This window comes from Bos indicus x Bos taurus, chromosome 18 (assembly GCF_003369695.1).
Source record: "Bos indicus x Bos taurus breed Angus x Brahman F1 hybrid chromosome 18, Bos_hybrid_MaternalHap_v2.0, whole genome shotgun sequence".
Taxonomy (NCBI): Eukaryota; Metazoa; Chordata; class Mammalia; order Artiodactyla; family Bovidae; genus Bos; species Bos indicus x Bos taurus.
Window position 1 is genome coordinate 46,650,305 of NC_040093.1, and position 24,459 is coordinate 46,674,763.

Genomic DNA, 24,459 nt, shown 5'->3' on the forward strand with positions numbered 1-24,459 from the left:
TGAAGACTCAAGGACCAAAAACAACCAAGACACTCATTAAGAAAAGGAACAAAAAGGGAAATGTACTCTTACTGCTATTGGATTTCTTCTAAAGCTATGACACAGAAAGATTCATATATACATGATAAACTTCATTTATACTCAGCAAGCACAGTAGAGAAAATTAGGAATACAAACCTCATATCCTATACAAGATCATATCTAAGTATATTATCAACTTAAATGTGAAAAGAAAAATTATTAAACTTTTAGAAGACAATCTAGAAAACTCAGAAGAGTAATGAAAATATAAAGAATCATTAAAACAATGTGGTGCTGAAGCATTAACAGACAGAATAGAAAGTATAGCTCAGTGGTTAGACTGAGAAAAAGCTTCACAGCACTTTGCAAAGCCAAATTGCACCCAAAAAAGGTCAAGGTCAATGTTTGGTGGTCTGCTATGGGTCTGATCCACTACAGCTTTCTGAATCCCAGCAAAACAATTACATCTGAGAAGTAGGCTCAGCAAATCAATGAGATGCACAAAAAATACAATGTCTGCGGCCAGCACTGGTCAACAGAAAGGGCCCAGTTCTTCTCCACAACACCTGACCGCATATCACACAACCAATGCTTCAAAAGTTGAACCAATTGGGCTACGAAGTTTTGCCTCATCTGCCATATACACCTGACTTCTCGCCAACTGACTACCACTTTTTCAATCATCTCGACAACATTTTGCAGGCAAAATGCTTCCACAACCAGCAAGAGACAGAAAATGCTTTCCAAGAATTCCTCAAATCCTGAAGCTCAGATTTTTATGCTACAGGAATAAACAAACTTACTTCTTGTTGGCAAAAATGTGTTGATTGTAAAGGTTCCTACTTTGATTAATAGAGATGTGTTTGAGGCTAGTTATAATGATTTGAAATTCACAGTCTGAAACCTCAATTACTTTTGTATCAACCTAACAAATCAGAAAGAAAAAGACACCTATGATATGGTATCACTTATACACAGGATCTAAAATATGACACAAATGAATTTACTTGCAAAACAGAAACAGACCCACAGACATAGAAAACAAACTTATGGTTACCAAAGGGGAAAGAGGGTGAGAAAGGGATAAATTAGGAGTTTGGGATTAACATATACATACTACTACATAAAACAGATAAAAAACAAGGTCCTACTGTAGAGCACAGAGAACTATATTCATTATCCTGTAATAATACATAATGAAAAGAATATGAGTGTGTACACACACACATATACACACACAAACATACGTAAAACTGAATCATTCTGCTGTACTCCAGAAATACAACGCTGTAAATCAACTATTCAGTAAAAAATAAATAAATAAAAAGCAAAATAAAAAATAAATCACTCTTACACTCTGCTGGCAGGAATACAAATTGTTATACCAACTACCAAAAGCAATTTAGCAGCATCTAGAACAATACAAATGCATGCAGCTTTTCATCAAACAAACCCACTTCTGGGAATTTATCCTACATATATATTTCTACATATAGAAAATATATATGTATGAGGTTAGTGCAGCATTGTGCATAATAGTAAAAATTTAGAAACAATACAAATATCTATTAGTAAGAATCAATAAATTAGGGAACCACAATAACAATGGAAAATATGTACTATAAATAATGAGAACCTCAGATACACAAAGACTTCCAAGATAAAAAGTAAAGAGAATAAAGCACATGCAGAATAAATATTATTCTTCATGGCTAAAAAGGGAAGAAAGAATATGCACCTATACTGTATGAAGAAACTCTAAAAAGATATACAAGAAACTAATAAAAATAGCTACTGGTGGGTGGCAAGGAGTGGAGTGAGGGGGCAACTAGAGCAGAAGAGATAGAATGGAAACAAGACATCCTACTATACTGTTTCATTATTTTGATTTGAGATATGCAAATGCATTTCTTATTAAAAATTATTTTAGTAACTTGATAGTTACTAAACTCAAGGGTTTTTGCATTGGTCAAAATTCCAAAGATACAATGTATATTTTATTACCATATGCTCTTTCATCTCAAAAGGAAAAACACCTTAAATACTTATCTCTAGTTAATTATATGCATAATGAAGTATTTAGGATGAAGTGTACTGAGGTCTGTAACTTATTTTGCAATGCATTACAAAAAAAAAAGATGGAGATGTGCATGGATAGAGGGATGGATAATATGATAAAGCAAGTATTATACAAAAATGTTAATTGTAGAAACTAGGTGGTAGGAATAGGGATGTTCAGTATAAAATTCTTCCAACTTTTCTATGTTTGAAATTGCATAATAAAATGTTGAAAACATACTTCATTAAAATTTTAAAATAAAGAACTCACAAATCAATAAACAGACAAATCAACAGAAAACTGAGGAAAGACACAACCAGGTATTTATTAGAGGACATAAATTTTCCATAAACATATGAAAATTATTCAACCCTACTTGTGATGAGGGAACTACGATTAAAACCACCCTGAGATACCGTTTCTCAAAGGTATCAGATTGGCAAAAAATTTAATGGGTACCAAGCGTTGACGAGGATATGGAAATACTCAAAACCCAAACAACCACTGACATTAGAATGGGTTATTAAATCATGAAGTATTCACACAATGAAATATACTATGAAGCAGTAAAGGTAAACTAATACCATCATTCACCAGAAAGAATCTCAAAATATACTTTAAGTAAATAATGCAATCATTAGAGAATACAATCACTATGATTCTATTTATTATAAGTTTTAAAACAGGCTAAACTAAACAAGCTATTACACACCAATCCAATTCAAGCCACCATCTTCTGTCTCTCATATGGATAACTGCAACAGTCCCCCTCCTGATTTCCCTGTTTCTGCCTTCTAACTTGCAGCCAGGGCCGTCATTTTTAAACGGAAGTTACATAAGTTGTCCTTTGTGCAAAATCCACATTAGCTCCCCAACTCCCTAGAGTAAAGCCAAGAATCCATACACCAGCCATTTGGCCCTGCATGGTCCAGCTTCACTACCTCTCCTATTACTGTCCCTCACTCAAGCTACAATGAACCCCTTGCTATTCCTCAAGCTGGCCAAGCCCTCAAATCACCTTCATGTTAAGAGCTCAAATGTCAACACATTAGAGAGGCTCACTGGGACTAACCTCAGTTCAGTTCAGTTGCTCAGTCGTGTCTGACTCTTTGTGACCCATGGACTAAAACACACCAGGCCTCTCGGTCCATTACCAACTCCTGGAGTTTACCCCAACTCATGTCCATTGAGTCGGTAATGCCATCCAACCATCTCACCCTCTGTCATCCCCTTCTCCTCCTGCCTTCAATCTTTCCCAGCATCAGGGTCTTTTCAAATGAGTTAGCTCTTCACATCAGGTGGCCAAAGTATTGGAGTGTCAGCTTCAACATCAGTCCCTCCAATGAACACCCAGGACTGATCTCCTTTAGGATGGACTGGTTGGATCTCCTTGCAGTCCAAGGCACTCTCAAGAGTCTTCTCCAACACCACAGTTAAGAAGCATCAATTCTTTGGTACTCACCTTTCTTTATAGTCCAACTCTCACATCCATACACGACCACTGGAAAAACCATAGCCTTGACTAGACGGACCTTTGTTGGCAAAGTAATGTCTCTGCTTTTTAATATGCTGTCTAGGTTGGTCGTAACTTTTCTTCCAAGGAGCAAATGTCTTTTAATTTCATGGCTGCAGTCACCATCTGCAGTGATTTTGGAGCCCCAAAAAATAAAGTCAGCCACTGTTTCCACTGTTTCCCCATCCATTTGCTATGAAGTGATGGGACCGGATGCCATGATCTTAGTTTTCTGAATGTTGAGCTTTAAGCAAGCTTTTTCGCTCTCCTCTTCCACTTTCATCAAGAGGCTCTTTAGTTCTTCACTTTCTGCCATAAGGGTGGTGTCATCTGCATATCTGAGGTTACTGATATTTCTCCCGGCAATCTTGATTCCAGCTTGTGCTTCTTCCAGTCCAGTGTTTCTCAGATTGTACTCTGCATATAAGTTAAATAAGCAGGGTGACAATATACAGCCTTGACTCCTTTTCCTATTTGGAACCAGTCTGTTGTTCCATGTCCAGTTCTAACTGTTGCTTCCTGACCTGCATAAATATTTCTCAAGAGGTCAGGTGGTCTGGTATTCCCATCTCTTTCAGACTTTTCCACAGTTTATTGTGATCCACACAGTCAAAGGCTTTGGCATAGTTTTTCTGGAACTCTCTTGCTTGTTCCATGATTCAGTGGATGTTGGCAATTTGATCTCTGGTTCCTCTGCCTTTTCTAAAACGAGCTCGAACATCTGGAAGTTCACAGTTCACATATTGCTGAAGCCTGGCTTGAAGAATTTTGAGCATAACTTTGCTAGTATGTGAGATGAGTGCAATTGTGCGATAGTTTGAGCATTCTTTGGCACTGCCTTTCTTTGAGACTGGAATGAAAACTGACTGAGTTTTCCACTGCTGAGTTTTCCAAATTTGCTGGCATATTGAGTGCAGCACTTTCACAGCATCATCTTTTAGGATTTGAAATAGCTCAACTGGAATTCCATCACCTCCACTAGCTTTGTTTGTAGTGATGCTTCCTAAGGCCCACTTGACTTCACATTCCAGGACATCTGGCTCTAGGTGAGTGATCACACCATTGTGATTATCTGGGTCGTGAAGATCTTTTTCATACAGTTCTTCTGTGTATTTTTGCCGCCTCTTCTTAATATCTTCTGCTTCTGCTAGGTCCATACCATTTCTGTCCTTTATTGAGCCCATCTTTGAATGAAATGTTCCTTTGGTATCTCTAATTTTCCTGAAGAGATCTCCAGTCTTTCCCATTCTATTATTCTCCTCTATTTCTTTGCACTGATCACTGAAGAAGGCTTTCTTATCTCTCCTTGCTTTTCTTTGGTCCAAGGTCAGGAGCGGAGGACATGAGGAGATATCCCATGTCCAAGGTAAGGAGCAGCGGCTGCCCTTTGCTGGAGCAGCCATGAAGAGATACCCCAAGCCAAGGGACTACTCTACATAAAGTAAAACCAAATCCCACCCTTCACACCCCAGCACACCCTTTCCCCTTACCTTGCTTACCACTCTCCACTCAATCAGCATCTAATTGACCACTGTGGTTATTTAGTCACTAAGTCGTGTCTGAAACTTTGTGACCCCATCGACTGTAGCCTACCAGGCTCCTCTACCATGGGATTTCCCAGGCAAGAATACTTCAGTGGGTTGCCATTTCCTTCTCCAGGGGATCTTCCTGACCCAGCCATGGAATCCACATCTCCAGCATCTCCTGCGTTTGCAGGTGGATTCTTTACCCCTGAGCCACCTGGGAAGCTCCTAATTGACCATATATCTCATTCATTATCTGTCTTCACTCTCTAGAATAAAAGCTCCATTTCTGAACTTTTATCTGTTTTGTTTCCTACTATATCCTCAACACCAAAAAAAAAACAAAAACCCTAAGTAAGAGTTTAATAACATCTGATGAAGGAACAAGCCTTAGGAAAACTGCTTTTTAGACAATAAACATTTATTGTAACATCAAAAGGTATTTCAAATTATATCACAAACTATGTTTTTCCATAAGCAGACATGAAAAGGTAAATTAAATATTACTAGATAAAATATCAAGCACATGTATGCTTCCCCTTGAATATAAAGCATTCATTTCCAAAGGGAAGCAAAGAAATAGCTAAGAACCCAATGTGTAAGAAATTAAAACCTGATTTTAAAGAAATCAAGGAAAATAAAGTATGTCAGACTTTTACAAAGCAAAATTGAAACAAATTTATCATTTGAATCTCATTTCTCCAACTAATTAATGTATTCTTGCTGCAAGGCTAAAAGCTAACGTAGAAAGCATTTCCTAAGTCAGCAAAACAAGCATTTATTACTTGCCAAGTCAACAGGGAATTAGGAATGGCAAAGAATACAGGCTAGAAGGAATCTTAAGAATCATCTAGTATTAATTAACCCTTTCATTTTTACAAAAAAGGAACTGAGGACTTGAAATGACCTGTGGGGTACTCAAAAGTGTCCTATGTCAAAATCAGCAATAACACTGATAGCAAAAAAAAACCAAACCATTTTGTTCAGTTGCGATTCTTGATATAGCAAAAGTCAGCTTTTAGAGACTCAGAAACAAAATACATCCCCATAGAAACAATATTCCCAAGTATACATGTGAGGCTTCTATACAGGTCTTCATATCCCAAGTCAACACACAGGACTTGGGGTGAGGAGGTACCGAAAAGGGCAGAGCTTTATAATCAGACAAGCCTGGATTTGAATTCTGGCTCTACCAAAATCAAGTAGGATCTTAGTTGATCCTAGCAAATCTTATCCCTATCTAAGCCCCAGTTTTTTTTCATCAGCAAAATGGGGATAATTAAGACCTACCTTAGTGCTGGCTGGAGGAAGCACAAGCTGGAATCAAGATTGCTGGAAAAAATATCAATAACCTCAGATATGCAGATGACACCACCCTTATGGCAGAAAGTGAAGAGGAACTAAAGAGCCTCTTGATGAAGGTAAAAGAGGAGAGGGAAAAAGTTGGCTTAAAGCTCAACATTCAGAAAACTAAGATCATGGCATCTGGTCCCATCACTTCATGGCAAATAGATGGGGAACAGTGGCTGACTTTATTTTTTGGGGCTCCAAAATCACTGCAGATGGTGACTGCAGCCATGAAATTAAAAGACACTTACTCCTTGGAAGAAAAGTTATGACCAACCTAGATAGCATATTAAAAAGCAGAGACATTACTTGGCCAACAAGGGTCCATCTAGTCAGGGCTATGGTTTTTCCAGTGGTCATGTATGGATGTGAGAGTTGGACTATAAAGAAAGCTGAGTGCCGAAGAATTTATGCTTCTGAACTGTGATATTGGAGAAGACTCCTGAGAGTCCTTTGGACTGCAAGGAGATCCAACCAGTCCATCCTAAAGGAGATCAGTCCTGGGTGTTCATTGGAGGGACTGATGTTGAAGCTGACACTCCAATACTTTGGCCACCTGATGTGGAGAGCTGACTCATTTGAAAAGACCCTGATGCTGGGAAAGATTGAAGGCAGGAGGAGAAGGGGACGACAGAGGATGAGATGGTTGGATGGCATCACCAACACAATGGACATGGGTTTGGGTGAACTCCGGGAGTTAGTGATGGACAGGGAGGCCTGGCGTGCTGCGGTTCATGGGGTCGCAAAGAGTCAGACACGACTGAGCGACTGAACTAAACTTAAGACCTACCTTATAACTTTGTCAAGAATGTAGAAGTCATCTAATTAAGAAATTTATAATTTGTGGCTATTGAATGCAGGCTTTCTGACAATTCATAGCTGCATAATGTTCAATGAGAATCGCCAAGTTTGATTGCCTCTGTATGTTTCATAATTAACATACTACCAGTAGACTAGCTTCTAACTGCAATTCTACTAAGAGCAGGGAGAAGGTGATGCTGATGCTGCTAACTATAAGAATTTATCAATTAGTTGACATCAGCCATTAGGTGCTACTTCTTTGAGGTAAAATAAAGGTTGCTTAAGATTATTTTTAAGATGTAAAAGTTGAATGATCTGTTTCTGATTACAGAGTCATGAAGTTAGATCAATTATACCACCTTAAAACTGGAAGAGATCTCATGAGGTATCCAGCAAGAATCCTCTCCACAATATATTAGATTATATTAAAATGACCAACTTTTACTAAAAGGCTTCTAGTTGAAACCAGGCTCTCACTCAAACAGGTAGCAGTTTATTATACTTTCTGACTCTTGCAATTATTAGAAAGGGTTAAAATAGACAAGTAATGAAAAAGTGAATGATAATAAAAGGTACCCCATACTCATATATTTCTAGAAATGAAAATCTTTAAGTATTTTTATTTGGGGGTAAGGAAAGATATCCTATTAATAACAATTCCATAATATAAAAATCAAGTTCCAAAAACGCATCTTGAAGCTTATATTTATATCCTCATAACTGAATATGTCTTAGAAGCTCTGCCTTAACAATATATAAAACACAAAGAAAACCTACCTGGGATGATGTCATTGATATGCAAGAGAATTGTACTTTCAACACTTGCAAAACTACAAAGCTGCACTCCATCAAATCTTCCATCCCAGTTGCCAATAGGATTATCCTAGAAATTAACAGAATAAACTTTAAAATCCTCAATAAAACAAATATGAAGGCATATTTTCCACAAGAGGATCCTCTAAAAAATGATATCCAAGAATAATCAAGCCACAGAAACCCACCTGGGGAGCAAAGGATCAAAAGTGTTCATCATACTTGACTAGACAATAAATAGTCTATATAACATACATCTGCACTGGTAGATGCAGTAATCATACACCGTTTCACCCAGAAAGTGGCCCCTAATTAACCCTAGCTTGCTCTATTCACTCCTTCACATTCCCTGAGCACTTACATAAATGTTCAATTTGAATTCCTGTATAGATAGGAAATTTTTTCTATAGACAGAAAGTCTATTTTTTTCTTTTGTCATTGAATGTCACTGGGTATGCAAGAATTCTCTTCAAAATGGAGATCTTCATATTAATTACTTTATATTCCAGTCTAGCACCAACTTGTCCAGTGCTGTTCATGGAGCTAGATTAAGAAGACAGTCCAGTCAGACAACTGCCCTGAGCGCCAATGTGGACAGCATTCTAAATAGCACTGGAAATAGAAGGAGATGAACACTATTGCATTAGCCAGAACTTTCCTTTCAAGGACTACACTAGAGGGGTTTGGAATGAATGCTTGCATAAGCCAACTGGAAGACAGAGGCGGGGGAGAAGCTGGTAGTGCAATGGCTCGGCAGACGCCCCAAGTAAACAAGATGCTACCTACACTGCCATCTAAGGAGAAGAAGGCCTAAATGGCTTTTGCCAAGTTTGAGGCCTAAATGACCTAAAGCAAAAGGAAACTAACTCCAATGACCTATGGCCCTCTTTCTCCAATGCTCCCCCTGCTCAGCCCACACTCTCTTTTCTAAATAAGTTCTGAATATTTAAAGAATAATGGTTTAAAATGTGTTTTTATTTCTAGCTATCCCGAGGGACCTACGTATTTAACTCTGGCTCTAACTTTTCACATGGTAAATGTTCAGTAAGTGTTTACCTAAACGACAGAGTGAGGTTTATCTAACTAATGGGTATCAAATAGAATTTCCTTGGATTTCCAAGCAAAGTGTAAGAGAAACTTACACTAGAGCATTCATATCCTACCCAAAGTATAACTGAATAGATAAAAATAATCACTAAAAACACCATGAACACAAAAGTCTATTACTCACAACCTCTCCCAATTCTTGCTGGTGTTTAATAATTCCATATGAATTTTCTTCATTATACCTAACAAATTCTTGTTCATATTTTCAATCTATGATAAAAAATGTTCTCAAGCCTTTTTCTTCTCCTCCTCTTAATCCCACATGTACTGTCCAATTTGCCATATTGAGATGTATTCATTATTAACAATTATGACTGTAAGGTAACATTAACAATGAGTGACACAAATGAAAATACAAATACTGTATGATTCCACTTATATGAGGCACAGAGAATAAGCAAATACACAAAGACAGAAAGAATTCTGCTTGTCAGAAGAACACTGGCTGAGAGGAGTGAGTAATAGGGTGTTATTGTTTAATAAGTACAGAGTTTCATTTTGGGTTGAAGAAAATGTTCTGGAGATGAATAGCGGTGATGGGTGCACAACAATGTGAAAGTACTTAATGTCACTTTAAAATGGCTAAATTGGTAAATTTTATGTTTCATAAATTTTACCACAATAAAAAAAAAAAAACTTTTTTGAGTGAAATACACGCTATGAAGGCACTGAATTGTCTTTCCTCTAAAGCAATGTGCTGTTCCTCTATTCAGGCATTTTCCGTAAGTGACTTTTACACTAAATCATTAAAATCAGAGCAGTCAGTAAAATTCAGCAAAATATTACAAAAAGAGAAACACAGATTACAAAAAAAAAAAAAAAAGCCTTTTCAAAATAAAGAAAACTAAGACATAATGCAATATATTCTGGTGGGGGTTTTTTCTGTTTATTACACAGCAAATTTGGCAAAACTAATACAATTATGTAAAGTTTAAAAATAAAATAAAAAATAATAATAATAATAAAAAATAAATAAATAAATAAAATAGGAACTTCAAAAAATAAAAATAAAAATGCTTTCTTAAAAAAAAAAATAAAATAAAATAAAGACTGAAAACATTATTTTCGTTTATTCAGACTGGAAAAATGAATAACTATAATTCTACAACTAGACTCCTATCCCGTATCAACATTCCTTTACGAAAGATAAATTAGAACGAGGTCTTTAAATTACTCCAAAGTAGTCTATTTTAAGTATTCAAAGTGTTTAATCTGTACCTAAATTGGTTATAAAACTAACAGATATATACAACAAAGACAATATAATTCAAAATTTCTTACCATGTCCACACCAACAAAATATCCTAAGCTTTCTTTGCCTGGCAAAACATCACAGAATATAACCGTTCCAGATTCTATAGTTTCTCCAAGCTTCAAAGAAACTCTGGAGTTTATTTCCAGAGGGGGAAGTTCAACCTGCATTGTATCCACTGGACCTGCATAATCACTTTCCAATCCAGTGTCATCATCTTCTATGAGTTCTAGCTTGTCCAACGCAACAAATACTCCACAATCTTCATCACATTGAAAAAGCTGCTTCCCTTGATATACGCCATCAGTGAAACCTTGGCCACGACCTTCTTCCTAGTTTTTAAATGAGAGAAAAAAAAAGTGAGTGACTAATAGAGAAAGATGATCCCTAAGAAAAAAGATGCATTCTTTGGACTTCAGAGAAATCACTGAACAAATTCTAAGTGACACATATAAGAAATATAATTATTAGCAGTTACCATTGAATATAGGGTGTTCAAAAAATAAGGAAGAAACTGTATCGGATGCTGAAATAAAATTACATGATAATTTTAAATGATAACTCTACTGTGAGAGAGCTTGGGCTGGATTTCACATTGTGGTTTTAACAAAAATTTTGTCATAAAAAGAAAAACTTACTTTAACAGTAGTGTTGTCTCCATTTATTGAGCACATACTATGTGCCAGTCACCATGTTAAATCCTGAATCAATATATCACAAAAACACTGCAAGTTGTGTATTAATATCACTATTTCACAGATGAGGATGCAGATTTAGAAAACAGTTTGGTTACTCAGCTAGTAAATGGCATAGCTGGGATTCAATTCTCCAATTGTTTTACAATTGCTGCTTAAAAAACTTAAAAAGCAAACGAGGCATGAAATTGTATTTGCAAGAATGTCAAAATGTAACTAACATTTAAATTCTTGAGAATGTTAATTTTGGAAACATTATCACAGAGTTCTTGGTTTTCTTTTCAGTGCAAACAAATGTCAACATGATTTTCACATATATTATCAGGGACAACTATAAGCTGGTTGAAATTGCTACAACTTATATATCCAAATTTTGTTACTTAATAGTATACTTTAAGAAAAGCAAAGAAACCTACCATGATAATGTCACAGGATAATTAACAATTTTAAGTAATTTGTTTACAATTGCTAAGAGTTCATTTTTAATATTCAAAGATAGGAAAGTCTTCAATAACTACATGATCTATTTGTGTATTTCCTACTATACGTAGTTTTTCAAAGTTTTCAAAGCATCATCTTTGTATCATCTTAATCTACCATTAGAAAGTAAATCCTCAGGATTACGAACATTAAAAAATATAGAATTCTGGGAAAACTTATTTTGTATTCAAAAAAGGAAAAAGAAAAACGTATGTGCACACAGACACAGACACACATAAATACACAGCCCACTAAAATGACTTATCAAACTTACCAGTAATTCTACTCCAAAGAATATTCCCGATACTGTCCTCTCTGCTAATAAAGGTCCTCTGAAGCGCACAACTCCAGGAAATTTTTCTTCCCCAGATCTCAGCTGGACTTTCACAGGGCAGCCCACATCTATTTGGAGGCCTTTACTTAGTCTGTTTCTGTTTTTAAACAAGCTGAACCTCTCTTCACAATTGGTAATTGCCAAAAGTAACTCTGTGAATTTCTCATTTATTTCTACAACATCCTTTTCATCAACAAACAGAACTGCATGTGGTTGCTCTAGAATTTTTAATCCAATCTGATTTTTCTTGCCTTTGGCAGAAGGAATCCTCGAAAGCCCCACAGAACGGTCTTGGATATTCTGTCCTATACTTCCCTTTGGTACTTTAAGGAGTTTTTGTGTTTGTTTGTCTGTAACACTGCATTCTTGAAGAAGCAAATAAAAAATCCGCTCTTCCCAGTAGGGTGAAGTAACTTTTTCTTGGCTCCATAAGCCCGAACTCATTGTGATATTAACTCCAAAATATTAACTCAAAAAAAAGGGAATTACTAAGTGTGCAGTAAAACCACAAGAGATAAATTCATTGGCAGTCCCAAAGCATGTTTTTAGCAATTTGGTGTCCATGCTGTAAAAAGACAGCAAATCAAAATGCCTGGAGGACAAGCAAAGAGAAACTTTACACTTCACTCTACATGAGCTAAAATTAAGGTCAAAGACTTTTTAAATTCTTCATTCAGCTAGTGAAAACACACACACATACACATAATGATATACTTTCAAAAATATCTGGAGAGGTTAAAAGACATACTATATTACTTATATCTACTGTAATACTGCATATTTAATAAAGGAGATTCAATTGTAAATTATCTCCAAAGACAATACAATAATGTTTGTTTCCAAGGCACTGAAATTTATGAACTCAGATTCTAGTAAAATATAATCTTATATAAATATTCTGACATTTTTAAAGTTTAAAAAGTAAAATTAATAGACTCTGCCTAACTTAAATGAATAAGCTGCTGTATTTGGGCAAAACACACAAATCAAAAAGGCTATTATTTCTATACAAGTAGTTTAAGTAAAAAGTTACCCATCACAATTATGTTGAACATTTTTATCAATAAAAATATCATCAAATCACATTCTAAAACTTCAACCACAATTCATTTATCTGTGTGCCATGTTTTGATAATGGAACATTTTATCTAACTCAGCTTCATTTTCTTATCTTACACATTTTATCCTTAATAAGCAAATGTTAATCATATTAATCATAGCTATCATTTAATCTCTCTCAATCATAAAGATCAGATATTATAAATCTGCTTTTATTAACAATGTCTTAAAAATCAATTTTGTAGCCATCAAAACTTGGACTACTACATAAGGAAGAAATATAACTGCAGTATAGTATCAAGCATAAAATGTTTTTATACCACAAGTTTAACTATGTAGACAAGGAAAAAAGATTGTTTCTTTCTCACTTTCAAATTTTCATTTGAAATTTTTACAAGGATATTCATTTTTCACAATTAAAATAGCCTTCTCAACCCTACTTGAATCACAGGTTTAAAACTATACAATTTCATCAATTCAAGTAGACTATAATTCATTATGTTAATTCATTATCTTACTGAAAACAATGGTTCTTAGGTATTCTCTGTCACATGCATGTGGCTATTTGGTTTCTAAATACAGTATTTATTCCATCCTCCTGTGAGGAGGTGATATTCATTTCCATTATTTGGGCTAACAGCAGCAGGTGACAGCAATATCATATTCATCTATTTTATTCTTGGAGTTAAAAAATAAATATTCCTAAAACTAAAGAACCAAATTTAAAGTTTAGCCATTTAACTTAATGATTAAATACATAACCTGGCAAATCTACACACAGAATAGTATTTCTTTTATAACACATTGGTAGTTGATGAGGTTTTCCTATAATGTAAAGTTTTTATTAATAAAAAGGCCCTCTACAAGCTAGAGTGAGGCATGAAGACTGCCCGAGACAGGGTAAAGGGCTTTGCTGTTCTTCAAATCAACATCACTGAAATATATGCACAACATTTAGTGAGGGCGGGTAGCATAAAGTGGTTTTCTCTTTTTCTATAATGTGTTTGCCTTAATTCCACTTGAGGGCACTACTTCAGCAGAAACAGGATCAATTTACATTTGCCACTTATATAAGACACCTGTGGAAACCCTTGGCGCCATATAAACAAAACTCCTGCGGTGAGCTACCCAAACAGTGACCCAAACCTTAATTTGGCTCTATTCCTTAAAAGTTCCCAAATGCAGTATTTGTTATTGCAGACTAAAATTCTTTTTAAATGTCAGCATTTTCAACAAGGAAATAGTCTCAATTTTATCTTGAGCACTGAGTTACCAACATAAATGTAAATCATTGTATGTGGCTGTCACTATGAAAAGATGTTTGTCTCTTTGCTAAGAGGTTTTATATTACGGTTTTTCTGAGTTCCTGCTTCTTCCTTCCTTAGATTTACACTCTACCATTTTCCCTTGCCATCAGCCATCTTCTGTGGTTTCCTGCAACATGCACTTGACTTCTTGTACAGCCTTCCAGCTTACTATTTCTAATCAGTTCTGAGAAGCCAGGTAATGAAATATGGTTGTGTGTTTAAAAAGATAAAACAGTAACAAAAAGAGGAATACATAAATTCTGAACAGGTCTTTAGCAGTAAAGCACATAGGCTTTATTTCACAGGCATTATTTCTGTTGCTCCAGGTAGGATGAGATGGTCAAAAAGCAACTCCTAAAAAAGTGAAGTTGCATTGTTCTTTTTCAAATATATTTAAATATTTTTGGTCAAAATTATTTTTAAAGTATGGCAATTCTGTTTTGAAAGGAATTTTTTTTTAGTTCCAACAAATTATGCCTTCAAATATTAAAATTCTTTGAATCTTAATAATTAGTATATGCCAACAATTCTTGTTGGATTGATTCTCCAGCTTCATAATCCATGTCACAATTTAAAATAAAAACTACCAGTGCTAATGGAATATTCCAAGACAAAACTAAACTACTATATGGAAGGCATTAGGACACCCTATTTCAAATCAATTTGATTACAAAAGGTTTTTTGCAAATCATTTCAGAGACAGTACACAGTTAAACCAACTACTTTGGTTTATAAGAAGGTTGTGGGCAATTTAACAACAGTTATTATGAACCATATTTTAAAGTGAACTACACAAGGAGCAGTAACTTTTTTCTGACTTGCATTAGCATAAGTAAGAGTGAACAAACTCATTAATAGTAGTCGTCATGTTAGACAACCAGACCAGCCAAAGTGAAAGTTATAAAATATTTAAAAAGCATTATCCAAAAACCACATTATCCCAAAATGTGGTTTTTCCTCTTTTAAAGAATACATGAAGAAAGAATAGGTTTGGAACTATCATATTAAAAACTAATTCTGATTGTAACTGATAAAGTTAAACGGAAAATTTTATGGCTCTACTAGAGGTATATAAGACAAATTTAATGATCATTAATATCTCAGTAAACTGGCATTACTGGAGAAGGAAATGGCAACCCACTCCAGAATTCTTTCCTGGGAAATCCCATGGACAGAGGAGTCTGGCAGACTGTGGTCTACGGGATATCACAGAGAGTCAGACACAACTGAGCAGGAGCGTGATACTGGCCTTACAGCAGAATATGCTAATAGAGACTGTTCTCCCACTGAAGGAATGAACACGATGCCCACATTCTTCTTTCACTGGGACAAGCACGACACTGAACCCCAAGCAGTAAAAACTGACTCAAGACGGCATAAGATTTAAATCACATTGTCAGTGAGTTCTTTATCAATCAAGGTTTGTTAGCTTAGTATTTTTATGCACTCAGCACAGCGGTCGAAACTGAAAAATACAGAAGATTCAAGATATGACGGCTGCCCTCATTTTTGTTCTTATTACTTTTCAGGCCTAACTGTTTAAAAATTACCTCTAACAATATACTGTACTTCACTTTGAAACAATTCATCTTAATACCATTGTACTTATTTCAGGCTGGAAAACTGAGTAATACTATAAGTGCTGAATGAACATTCTCAAAGAGTTGTAATACAGTAATATTTTTAACCCTGAAGCCATACTGAATAGGACTTTCTTTTGACATTTCAGAAGAGGTTCAGGTCACACAGATTTGAAAATATACATGGTTACCTAAGCTTGTTGATGGGCCTGGATCCTGAGCAGAGGAAAATTTAATTGTATTACAATAAAGTCATTAAACCAAGACGATGGTGGAAAGGCACAAATATCAGCTTCCTATCAAGTGCAACGAAAAGACGATCAAGAAATAAGTTTTACATGAATATACTAAAGGTCCAAATTAGTTCTAAAAGATAATATACAGCACAGATGAACAACAATAACTACATAAAACTGACAACAGCTAATTTATCTAGAAGAAACAATGTCATTTTGAGTCTGAAGTTATCAGGTTACTGTTCAAAGAACTCCACTAAAGAAAACAAAAACATACAATTCAATAACATTCTGCATCTCCTGAGATATCTGGACTTGTTTTAAAAACAAGGGGCTATATAAATCAGAATAAAAATTACAATACCAAAAGCTGCCCATAATTATAAATGGCAAAGAAGCATGGAGGTTAGTGTGAATACCCTCCAAAAAAGAAGATATACAGGACTTTTTCCAAATTCTTCTAGATAACTAGAATAATTATCATTTTAAAAGAGAATATTTCTCACTGAAAGACCAAGTTTATACATTCCTAAACAGCAGAGATTGCAGAAAAGTGACCAGGCCAAAGAAGAGTCAGTTTTCCTCAGAGTTTAACTTGTGATCCAAGAACACACATATTCAGTCCCTAAAACAAGTGGGATTTATGAGCTTTAAAACAAAGTCTGCCTCCCACATCTACATATTCATATCAAAAGAACCAGGGACACTCTGGTCTCACCAGAGTTAAACCTGGCCACTGCACTTCCAAACTGTGAATTCCCAAAGTCCTTCATCTTTATATTTCCACTGCCCAAACAAGGGCCTGACAGTATGTTAGACATTCAGTACAGGAGAAATGAATGAATGATTTGGTTAACTCAGGTGATAATAGTGAAAGCCAAATTTCCATTTCCTCATCCTAATCATTTAAGTGATAAAAAGCTTCTTTAAAAAGAAGACTCAGGAGTTGAGTATTTAACAGTTTTTACCTAATCTCCTAAATAAATAATAATTCTAATTCTCTGACTCTTTATGCCACTTCATTGTTATACACTTAAGTGGAAATAAATAAGGAAAATTTCACAAACAGAACTTGTTTTGAGGTTCATTTGAAACTGGCTTCCTAGATCCTCACACCATGTCGGATGTCTACGTGTGGTTGTAGAATTCTGTAAAACCAAAGACAATACCCTGACAAATTTAAGATTACCTAGTGAAAACAAGGAACAAAATACTGAAAGTTTGATGAATAGAATAATTACTCCTGTCTTCTTATGTAGACTTCCTTAAACAAAATCACAATTCAAGCAGTCCAGATCAAACAAGCGCCCTGATCTTACCAGCTCTTCACAAAAGTTACCCTCCAAAGAAAGGCTTCTTCCAAAGAGTACTGTACAATTTTGTAGCCGAACATTAGAGAATGTTCTGGGTATTATCAACATTCACAGTATATGAATTTCCACAAGAATTTTCAGCAAATCATTTTCACCTAATATTGTGCTAGTTCAAATCCACCCACTACCCAGTAGGGAACTGGCAAGCTAAATTCTTAAACCATTCAGTCTCCTCGGGGCGTGAGGGGGTGTGCAGAAAACCAACGCTTGAATGAACACCCTCTCTCAAGGCCTGGATTTTTCTCCAGGAGCCAATGACTGCAAAAGGAACAATCTTATTAAGATCCCTATTAGCTCTAAATCAAAAGCAAAGCAGGCAATGCTCCTTAGTTAAGCTAGCCATATAACTTTCCAGGGAGCATGGGGAGAGGATGGGGGCAGGCGGGATGGGGGTTGAGAGATTGAAAGGCTTGGTGGCTGGAAGACGACAATCATCCTAAAACATGCAAATGCCACGGGGCGGAATAGAAAAGATGCCAAGTACATGAATAACTGGGCAGCTGACCCGGCTGAGAACCAAACCCAGGAACACCATCGTCCGTCAGGACTTCACGATTTCCCCAGAGATCGTTAAAATGACAATAAGGCGGGGGGCGGGGGGCGGTTGGGGAGGAGGAGGAAAAGAATGAATACCTTGCTTCAACAGAGCGCACCTTTCAACTAAAGAACTCCAGGTTGTTGTGTAAAAGCATTCTCACCCTGGAAAGGGGGAAACTGAAAGAAAAAGCATAACACGCCATTAACGAGGCCAGAACCCCGACTGCTCTTCCTGGACGGGAGCCACACACTCCAAAACCGATCAACCGATACACCCCCAAGGCACCGATGGTAAGATTACAACCCCGCGCTCTCGATGCCAACCCGGGCCGTCGGATGCCTCAGTTTCCCGATCTGTAAATGGGGGGCTCAAAAAGATAGATTTCTGCGTTGCTCCCACACCAAGTCCTCGCTTCTCGTGAGGTCCCGGCGGCGGTGACCACGCTCCCACGACTCAGGAGCCCTTTCAGGAAGGCCTGGGGAGGTGGGGAAGCCCAGGCTGACGTCAGCTGGCTCAGCACCCCGCGGGCCTGGCCGGCTAAGGGCCGGGGCAGGTAACGGGTCGGCGACCAGGGCCCGACGGCCGCGGTGGCAGCTCGAGGCGCCCAGAGGCCGGAGAAGGACGCCCGAGGGGCAGGGTCACCCGTCGCTCGGCCGCTCGCTCACTCACTCACCTCGCGGGGCGGGGCGTCGCCCCTTCCCCAGTCTCTCTAGCCCGCTTCCCCGGCTGGCCCTGCCGTCCCACACCCACCGCCCTAGTATTTACCTCAGACGCGAGGGCCCCCGCGCAGCCAAACCTGCTACCTGGGCCCGCCCCCACTTGCCCCGCCTCTGAACCGCCCAGGGAGGGAGGGAGTGAGCGGGGGCGGAGGGGCAACAGCCGCCCCAACCAATCGCAGCCCGGGCTGCATTCCGGCGCACGCCCTGATTGGGCCGCCCTATGGTAGACCTTCCTCCAATGGCTGCCGGCCCGGGGCGGACTGAAGGGACTTTCCGCTCCGTCAAGCTCGGTCGAGCCAAAGGGAAAGTGGAGGGGCGGGGAAGAGAAGAGAGGGGGATGCGGGCGGGGACCTCTGACTGATTGGACGAAAGACTGCTGGGGCCGCAGCACCATTGGCTGGCACTGGAGCCGGGGCGGGGTGCTGGGCATCTCTCTGCTCCACCTCCCAGGCCTGGGTCTTGGCTTTGGCTTAGCTGTCAAAACTCCTATAGCTTGAGTTTGTAGCTGGAGTGGGAAGCAGCACAGAAGCGAGCTAGGAATAGGATTTCAAGATTCCATGAAAAAGCAAAGCTTTAGAATGAGACCTAAGTTTGAATCCTTTGCGCTTTCAGTTAGTAGCCGCTTGATTTGGGGAACTCATAACCACTCTGAGCCTCAATTTCCCCATCTGTAAAATGGAGACAATCGGATTGCCTGTCTTACAGGATGGTTGTGAAAAATCGTATGTAAAGTTCCTGACGCAGCAGGAACTCAGTAATGTTAAACCTTTTCCTCTCAGATTCTGCCTGCGGCCCCTGCTGTTTCTGAACCTCCATTGCGACCTATCCTAGTATGGAGGGAGGTCTCCCTGAGGTGATGGAGAAAGAATTTCCACACGCGGCCTCCTGTGGCTCTGCACCCCTGGCCACCAGCCAGGACTTGGGGTGTAGTTAAAGATCCTTCAATTAGAAGGGAGGTTTCTGAATCCCAAAAGTGCTCAAAATATTTAAGGAAGTGCTTTTTATAATCAGTCCCAGAGCTTTGCAGCATGCCTTGCTGTACTGGATACTCCTGTTAATTAATTTCTTCTCCTTTGACATTTTAAGTACCAATTATAGGAGAAGGTGATTAATACTGAGGCAGGAAGACATGTGGGGTGTGTGTTTGTGTGTGTGTGTGTGTGTGTGTGTGTGTATTTAATCATGAGAGGGAAAACTTCCTCAGTGGAAAGTGACATTTCTGAAGATCTGGGGAATTTAAACCAGTTAGTCCCTAAAATAAGTCACATGAGTGACTTATTATTAACAGTCCTGGCAAACAGGCCACCCATCTCTCTTGCCATAAGCACCCAGAATGAAATGGACATCTTTTTAAAACCTCAATCCACTCTTGTCCCTCCTTGGTCCATCCTTATTTGTCCACATGATCACAAAGAAGAAAGCAATAAAATGGAAATCTAGAGGTTTAACTCTTAAGTGTGGCTTCAGGCAACACTGTTCCCTAGATCGAGATTCTCAAAAAAAAAAAAAAGTCAACAGGACTCAGAAATCACAGTCTGGCTGTCTGGAAGAAAAGTACAGCCTGAGGGCTGTTTTTGCTTTATCCATACAGTGAGGAGGAGGCAGTGGAGTGGGGGATAAAGACTTAACCCTTTTAGACAGGACAAGCACTGGCACTTCTCCAGTTTGCCACACTCCTCACCACTCCCTATTTGATCCTCCTGGCACTTACACTGTCTGCCAGCTCCTAAAGGCATTTGGATTTGCTGCTGTTGACCTAGAACATTTTTGTGTCCTTTTTTTTTTTTAATTGTATTTATTTTTGGCTGTGCAAAGTCTACATTGCTGTGTGGGCTTTCCTCTAGTTGCAGAGAGCAGGGGCTACCCCCTAGTCGCGGTACACAAGTTTCTCCCTGTGGTGGCCTCTTTTGTTGTGGAGCATGGGCTCTAGGGCATGCCAGTCTCAGCAGCTGCAGCTCCTGGACTCTAGAACACAGGCTCAATAGTTGTGGCACAAGGGTTTAGTTGTTCTTTGACAAGTGGGATATGCCCTACCAGTGATCGAACTCATGTCTCCTGAATTAGCAGGCGAATTTTTTAACCACTGAGTCATCAGGGAAGCCCTTCACGTCCTGATGATGGCAGTTAATGCTGCTGAGCCCTAGGAGGCTTCAGGAAGGCTTTCTTCCCTACCAGCAGTGGTCAGCCCTCCTATCACAGATTCCCTGAATCAGACACTGGCAGAGCTCAAATTCATCCAAGAGACAGTCTTCTAAGCCAGACCAGATAAATAGGGCTTATCCCAGTTACCATTTTCCATCAATTGGTAATGACCCCTAGAATATTGTGTTGAAAATAATTCTTAAGCTGTATTCAGGCTCACAGGGAAGAGAAAGGCCGCCAGGGGATGAAATGAATAGTGTCACGGTGCTATTATTTGCAGTCCTTGCTAAGCCAGCCTCTCATTTTGCAAATGGGAGAAAACATGTCAACAGTCACCCATGAGATGAGCTGGGACCCTGATTCTCCTAATTGCAAGCCAGGGCTCTATCTCTATTTAAATAGATTCTCCAACTGATATGCCCATCCTCTCTGCCTTCCAAACCCTCCTTCATTTAAGGCTTAGTCAGAATCCACCTGCTTCCCAGGGTCTTTGCCAATGGCTCCAGGTCCCACTGATCCCCTCTGTTATCTACCCACCACCCACAGCCTCTTCCATTCAGCCTGGCCCTGGCTTCAGGCAACTGGTGGTTGAGTTACTGAGCCAGTAGCAGGAGACACAGTGGTGTAAGAGAGAGATGCCAGCCTCGCTTGCCCTTTGGCAAGGAAGACAGACCTTAAAGGAATAATTACACAATCACTTAATTAGGGAGACTAGAAGAAACCTCAGAAGGAGAACTGCTCTAAGCACACGTCACAGGTGACTGGGCATTCAGGGAAAACCTGTTTGAGGAAGTCATCTTTAAGACGAGGTGGGGGACTTTCCTGGTGGTGCAGTGGGTAAGACTCTGCCTGCCAATGCAGCGGACACGGATTCGATCCCTGGTCCAGGAAGATTCTGCAGACAGCAGAGTAACTAAACCCGTGTGCCACACTACTGAGCCCACATTCTAGAGCCCGAGAGCTGCAACTACCGAAGCCCTCAGGCCTAAAGCCTGTGCTCTGCAACAAGAGAAGCCCCCACAGTGAGAAGCTCCCACATCACAACAAAGACCAGTGCAGCCAAAAATAAAAATAAACAATTCTAAAAAGACAAAGTAGGAATGGTGACTGGTAGTCAAGGTGAGGGGAGCGCCCCAAGCAAAGGAACCATGTACATGACATATTAGAGGAACTGGGGGAAGGGGAGGCAGAGCACAGAAAGTGTGGACAAGAAAGAGCCAGTCAGGCAGGACCTAGTGAGCCATGACCAAGAGGTAGCTAGTCTTTAACTCAAGAGCACTGGGAGCCCTCTGAAGGGTGTTAAACAGGGTGGTAACTGTAATTGGAAAAGACCCTGATGCTGCGAAAGATTGAAGGCAGGAAAAGGGGACGACAAAGGATGAGATAGTTGGATGGCATCACCGATTCAATGGACATGAGTTTGAGCAAGCTCCGAGAGATAGTGAAGGACAGGGAAGCCTGGCGTGCTGTTGTTTATGGGGTCACAAAGAGTCAACATGACTTAGCAACTGAACAACAACAACTGTAATTCTACACTGTCTTGCACACTTCTCTATTGTGCACAGCAGGACCCAACAATAAACCACTGAATTGAATGGAGCTCTCTCCCCCAGGAGCTGGGACCCTCCTGGTCACCGGGTAGGGACCTATGACTAAGAGTAACACCCAGTCAGGACTCAACAAAACCTTCTCACAGCACTGGTCATGGTGACTCATGAGACCTGCCCCAAACTGCTGCCCACAGGCTACCCTCTACTTCCAGCCTCACCAAGTTCAGTGTAAACTTTACAGTCTATTTGCACAACCCAAGGCGAACTCTTGATATTCCACACTGCCACGGTAATCCTTCCATCTCCCCCATCTCAGTAAATGGAAACGTCCAGTTTTTTGTCCAGCCTCCCATGGGTCCAGTCATTTCCCCACTACTCCTGTGAACATGTGCAAGAGACATCACTTTGCCAACAAAGGTCCATATAGTCAAAGCTATGGTTTTTCCAGTAGTCATGTATAGATGTAAGAGTTGGACCATAAAGAAAGCTGAACACTGAAGAATTGATGCTTTTGAACTGTGGTGTTGGAAAAGACTCTTAAGAGTCCCTTGGACTGCAAGGAGATCAAAGCAGTCAATCCTAAAGGAAATCAACCCTGAGTATTCATTGGAAGGATTGATGCTGAAGCTGACACTCCAATACTTTGGCCACCTGATGCAAAGAGCCAACTCATTGGAATAGATCCTGATGCTGGGAAAGGGTTGAGGGCAAGAGAAGAAGTGGGCAACAGAGGATGAGATGGTTGGATGGCATCACCGACTCAATGGACATGAGTTTGAGAAAACCTCAGAAGATACTGAAGGACAGAAAAGCCTGGCATGCTGCAGTCCACGGGGTCACAAAGAGTCGGACATGACTGACAGAACAGCGACAGCAACAAACCATGAGGCTAAGCGGGACAAGGTGTCCCCACAGGCAAAGACACCCTACCAGTGCTTTTTCCTTGATAAACCAGCATGGTGTTGCAATCATGGCTGAGTCAAGAGCCCTCCATCTCAGGGATGTGCTTCTCTCTTAATGAGGGCAGACTCTAGACATAACTGAGTAGGGGTCCCCAACCCAAGTACGGGCCTGTGGCCTGTTAGGAACTGGGCCGCACAGCAGGAGATGAGTGGTGGGAGAGCAAGCAAAGCTTCATCTGAACATAAGCAACACACTTAGGGTGTCACTGTCTCCCATCACTCCCAGGTGGGACCGTCTAGTTGCAGGAAAACCAAGCCCAGGGTTCCCACTGATTCTGCGGTATTGTGAGGTATGTCATTATTTCATTATATATCACAGTGTAGTAATAATAATAAAAATAAAGTACACAATAAATGTAATGCCCTTGAATCATCCTGAAACCAGCCCCCACCATTCCTGCTGCTGCTGCTAAGTCACTTCAGTCGTGTCCTACTTTGTGCGACCCCACAGAAGGCAGCCCACCAGGCTCCGCTGTCCCTGGGATTCTCCAGGCAAGAACACTGGAGTGGGTTGCCATTTCCTTCTCCAATGCATGAAAGTGAAAAGTGAAAGTGAAGTCTCAGTCATGTCCGACTCTTAGCGACCCCATGGACTGCAGCCCACCAAGTCTTCTCCGTCCGTGGGATTTTCCAGGCAAGAGTACTGGAGTGGGGTGCCATTGCCTTCTCCACCCCACCACTCCAGTCTGTGGAAATATCGTCTCCCACAAAACCAGTCCCTGGTGCCAAAAAAGGTTGGGGACCGCTGCAACTGAACATTCTCTCTGGGGGCTTTTACTCCCATTACCTAAAAGCTCTCTCATAAAATAAAAGGGATTAAAATGCTTTAATCATCTTTAAACGAATCCAACTGAACTATAAATCCATGCTTCCCATCAGAGTTATTTGCTGTTATTGATAACAAATGAGTTCTGTGTGATTTAGAAAGCACACAGAGAGTGAAAGGGTTTCATGCTCTCCACTGAGATCTTTGTGCTGCATCTGGAGTCTCATTTTGAGCAGCAGACACATCAGGAATAATCCCAGGTCCCAGGCAGCCTTCCTCTCC

The 24,459-nt window shown here is 39.5% G+C and overlaps 1 protein-coding gene across 6 annotated transcripts in view; it reads right to left on the bottom strand.

Moving 5' to 3' along the window:
- The window catches only part of CYLD (CYLD lysine 63 deubiquitinase), a 73,356-nt gene extending 54,154 nt beyond the window's left edge, over positions 1–19,202 (bottom strand). The window contains exons 1-4 of one of the 6 annotated variants that reach the window (XM_027513608.1): positions 18,804–18,874; positions 11,886–12,537; positions 10,466–10,768; positions 8,042–8,147 (exon numbers count right to left, since the gene is read on the bottom strand). In XM_027513608.1, the coding sequence (XP_027369409.1) occupies positions 8,042–8,147; positions 10,466–10,768; positions 11,886–12,389 (913 nt within the window). In that variant the 5' untranslated portion in view covers positions 12,390–12,537; positions 18,804–18,874. The other 5 variants (XM_027513607.1, XM_027513609.1, XM_027513611.1 and 2 more) reach the window with 5 other exon arrangements.
- Positions 19,203–24,459: the final 5,257 nt, after the last annotated feature.